The 4,747-nt window shown below is 39.8% G+C and overlaps 1 protein-coding gene across 9 annotated transcripts in view; it reads left to right on the top strand.

Annotated features, from left to right (window-relative positions):
- LOC116401036 (mitogen-activated protein kinase kinase kinase kinase 3-like) overlaps positions 1 to 4,307 on the top strand; it is a 27,984-nt gene extending 23,677 nt beyond the window's left edge. For all 9 annotated transcript variants that reach the window (XM_031879222.1, XM_031879218.1, XM_031879221.1 and 6 more), the window contains one exon: positions 55 to 4,307. In XM_031879222.1, coding sequence (XP_031735082.1) covers positions 55 to 142 — 88 coding nt within the window. In that variant the 3' untranslated portion in view covers positions 143 to 4,307. The remainder of the gene's footprint in view (positions 1 to 54) is intronic.
- The last annotated feature ends 440 nt before the right edge of the window (positions 4,308 to 4,747 follow it).

Genomic DNA, 4,747 nt, shown 5'->3' with positions numbered 1-4,747 from the left:
TGTGTGTGTGTGTGTGTGTGTGTGTGTGTGTGTGTGTGTGTGTGTGTTTTGCAGGGTGGTGGTGCTGGAGAGCCGGCCGACAGACAACCCTACAGCCCACAGCAACCTCTACATCCTGGCAGGCCATGAAAACAGCTACTGAGACACACACACACACACATGTACACACACTCTCTACCCACTCATCCCAAACCTTAACCCGCCAAAAACCTCCCGTGTAACAGGGGAGATGAGCCGTTTCATGGGTGCAGATGTGGATTCCCGGTGGTTTTTTTAAACAATGCGCCGCAGTGTTACGTGTGTGTTAGTTTTAGTGCGTCGTAGTGGAGGCGGGGCTTAAAAACTGCTGGTCTGAGGCCAGTTTGGGTTTGAGACAGCCGGGAATCCTTCTTGATACCTGACACCCACCTTACCTGCATAGAAGTCTGACGTCAACACTACTTCTACTACTAGTCCTACACATAGTACTACTACTACTACTGCTAATACTGCTACTGCTACTACTGCTACTGCTACTTGCGCTAAAGCTTCACTGAAGCGCCATCTTGCACAGAAATCCTTCAGCGTCTCCTTCTTCCTCTTTCCTTTCCTCTGCTTTTTTATTCTTTTTTTAAACTACACCTTTATTTATTGTGGCATGATGTAACTTTTCACAACTGGGACGGCGTTCCTGTTTTATTTGGGTTTTTAAAGGATAAAAAAAGAAGAAAAAGATTTTAAAAAACAGTTCAAAGCTTTGCCAGCTCTGCTCAACGACACACCGTCACCACACAAGTGCTTAAATGACCTCTATTTAATTGTTGTAAATATAAATGGAGTATTTTTTTGACAGAGACGAACACTAAAAAGACACGTAGGTCACGTAGCTCGGCGTGTGACAGACAGACAGACAGACAGACGGGGGGGATACATTCACTTCCTGGTTCCCCGATCATGTGACCAGAATCAGGAAGCAAAGACCCTCTGATGTAATATACTCGGCGCTCAGGATCGACCCGAGAGCGGCGTTGATCGGCCATTTTTTATTTAGCGTCAACAGTTACATGTTTAAGTTTGTTTGTTTTGACCCCCCCCCCCCCTTTGTTGTTGTTGTTTTTTAAATGCTGTTTTAATCAGAAAGCGTTTTTTTATTTTTGCTTTTCTTTTATTTTTATCGAACCACTGGTGTTAAAGATTTGCACAAAGAAAAGGTATTTGACAAACAAATGTGATGTCATTATAATATGTGTGTGTGTGTGTGTGTGTGTGTGTGTGTGTGTGTGTGTGTGTGTGTGTGTGTGTGTGTGTCGACATAGATTATGCACATACAAGTGCGTCATATACAGATCTGGTCTTTAACAAGTGAGCACCAACAGATATTAAAACACAGAAGGGCAAATCATTTATATTTATTCAGCAGATTGGTTATAAACATTAGTACGGAAGTTCAGAGACGCCGGTGATAAAACACATCGGTGATAAAACACATCTGTAATAAAACACATCGGTGATAAAACACATCTGTAATAAAACACATCGGTGATAAAACACATCGGTGATAAAACACATCGGTGATAAAACACATCGGTGATAAAACACATCGGTGATAAAACGCATCTGTAATAAAACGCATCTGTAATAAAACACATCGGTGATAAAACACATCTGTAATAAAACACATCTGTAATAAAACACATCGGTAATAAAACACATCGGTGATAAAACACATCTGTGATCATTTCTGAAGTGTGATGTGATTAGTTTTCTGTGTTTATGACTTGAGAACAGGTTGATAATCTTTTAAAGTTTTTTCATCTGTGAAACAGGTGGAAGATTAACTTTCTTTGTCGGGATCATTTCTGGTTGTTTGTTGTTGTAATACTCATCTTGGCCACACGGGGCTGCAGTGCTCCTCGACCTCATGTTGTAAATGGGACTAAAAGCACTCCTGTTTTCTTCCAGCTGTGTTTTAAATGATCCCGGAAGTGAACATAAATGCTTTAAATCCTTCTTTAGAACACGAGGTAGTGATGCAAATTAATATCACAACAACAAATGCGTAAAAATAATGTTTCCACCCATTTCACAGATGACGAAAAAAGCTTTAAATAATTATCCTGTCAACACCATAATTTCTTTCTCTTGTTCTGAAGTCATGAACTGGAGAGTAGAATCTACTTCTGTCAGACTGGGAGCACCAGAGTATGTTTCCTCACTGTCCTCTCAGGGCTTCCGTACTTCATAACATTAAACTGAACTTCTGTGTGTTTCTCAGAGGGGAAGTTTGCACATTATATAAAAATAAAACGAGCTGTTCTGTTTAAAAGATTCCATAAAATAATGTCCTAACCCCTCTCATGTGGCACCACAAAGAGAATAAAACACTGCTTATAATGAAACGCATTTAAAGTGACATAAAGAGCCGACTCCCTCCAGCGAGCTTCTCTAAACTAAATGGATGTTACCAGAGAAAACAAATGTTTTATCCTTTTAGTCATAATTTGGAGACGTTTTTTAACCCTTCATTGCTGTGACTGTGTATAAGAGATCACTACATGTAACACACTACCAGTCTGTACAAGCTGTGACGCGATGAGGTGACGTGAACGCTAGTTTAGCTGAACGTCACCGAGGCGACGTCACTAAAACCTGAACTCTCTCAGAGCCGAAGGTCCACGTTGTCGAGTAGAACGCTTCCAGGAAGTCCGTTATTTATTAATTCTTCATTTTCTCCATAAAGAAACGATCATCTTATAACTAATTAGAACAATTGTCCTTTTACAGAAGTCAATGAGCTGCTCCTCACAGGCAGCATCAAGTCAATACGTGACATTAAACATCATCATTATGATCACAGTCGCAGTAAAGTTAACGAGCTAATCTGAGCTTCACTGAAGATTTAAAGCTTAAACATCTCATTGACTCAAAGAGGAACTGCAGCGAATACTTCAGATGTTCTACTGAGGTGCTTTAAAGCCACATGTCGCCATGTTGGACAGTTTAACAAGAGAATGTAGCATCTCTCTGGTTGTTGGTGTCTCTGTTTCTCGTTCCTCCGTCAGCGACACTAACTAAACACTACGTCACTCTTTTCATGGGTCTGAACGGATCCTCTGGATGTAGGTTATTTGTGTATTTGATTTAGTGCCTGTGCACATGTGACAGAAGTGTTGCTTTGCAGCTGGAAAACAAATGTTTTATGAGTTCTTCAGGACAGCAGAGATGGCACACTTAATATAAAGCGGATATTAAGAAATCAGCCATAAAAGAGATGAATTCTACGCCAACATCCGGTAACACAAATGTTAGCTTCAGAGCTGCAGCCAAGCTTTTATTCACACAATCAGGTTATTCAACAAAAATGTTTTCGTTCTGATTCATGCATCCGGTGTCAACAGAAGAACACCATCAGTCGTTCAGCCAAATGAATCACATTTCATATTCAGGCTCACGTGAGTTTGTTGATTCCTTTATTCGTTAAATGTCTCACACGTTCCTCTACAGAAGGGATCGTTCATGTTAAAGAACGTATGTTTTCCGTATGTTTTTATGCCAAAATCTGTTGTTAGTGAACATTCTACGGCTTATAAAACTCTTAAAGACTCTTGTTAAAATGTCTTTGTCCTCAGTAGACGTATGTAAACGATCAGAAGTTAATAAATCAACAAGTTACTAAAACACGAGAAGACAAAGAGAACGAGAGATTAGATCGTATCTCACGGCCAGGATAGTCTCCTCCTGTATCATAGCTGCACATTTAACATCATATAATGAAGTTTAAAACAGATGATACAAATGATTCCTAAAACCTCACTCCGGTTTTATTTCTTTTTTTTTCTCCGTTTCATTCATACCTTTTATTTTTGGGGTTTCTTTGGGACTGAATGACGCTTCCATGGACACAAGTGTGAACCTATAATCCTCTCTGGTGCCAACACGGCCTTCCATTGTGCTGCAATGTTAAAACAGTGTGTTCAGAAGCTCTAACGGGTCGAATCACGTGTGGGATAAAGTCCAGAGGGATTCTCTTTAAGACGACGTGGACGCCAGAGATGTGAATGTGCTGAACGTCACAGAGAAGAACCCTGAACTGTCTTAAAGACGACTTCTTCCTCCCGATGTACAAACTCTCTCCTCTGTTCTGTCGCTGTGATGTCACCTTTTTGTCTTTTTTGTTTTCATGATGCGATGCACACGTTATGAAATGTACATAGTGTAAAATAAAAAATGGGTTTGTTTTACATACTGTATAATTGCCTATATTTTGTTTCAGAAGTGTAACAGATTTATGAGATGACAGGTTAACACATTAAAAAGAAGGAACTCCACCGTCTGCTGTTCGCCGGTTATTTCACTGAAAAGCTTCTTTGATGTTTGTTTCTTTAAGAGCTCGACCAGCTGGTTTCATTTAGATGTGACGTCATCGATAGAAAGGGTTGATTCCAAAGAAAGAAGATAATATTGATATTGTTTGTTAATATTGTCCAGTTTCAGAGCTGCATTTCCAGGTTAACCGTCACCATCTAGAGGTTGGAAAGGCTTCTGTGAGGTTCAGGCTTCATATTTACATTTTAAACTCCTCACAATAATATATATATGATTATTAACTGGAGCACAAGTTACATATCTGCTGTGTATTAAAATTATTTTCCAATCATTCACAACTTTTTGTCATATGATCCCTTAAAATGAAAGGTCCACTGTAGCATGGAGGGGATTTATTGGCAACCAGTGAACAGGAAGTGACCATATCTGGACTGAGGAGGAG

This window comes from Anarrhichthys ocellatus, unplaced genomic scaffold (assembly GCF_004355925.1).
Source record: "Anarrhichthys ocellatus isolate YVR2014 unplaced genomic scaffold, GSC_Weel_1.0 scaffold236, whole genome shotgun sequence".
Lineage (NCBI taxonomy): Eukaryota > Metazoa > Chordata > Actinopteri > Perciformes > Anarhichadidae > Anarrhichthys > Anarrhichthys ocellatus.
The sequence above is the reverse complement of the archived record's forward strand: the minus strand, read 5'-3'. Positions and strand labels throughout refer to the sequence as shown.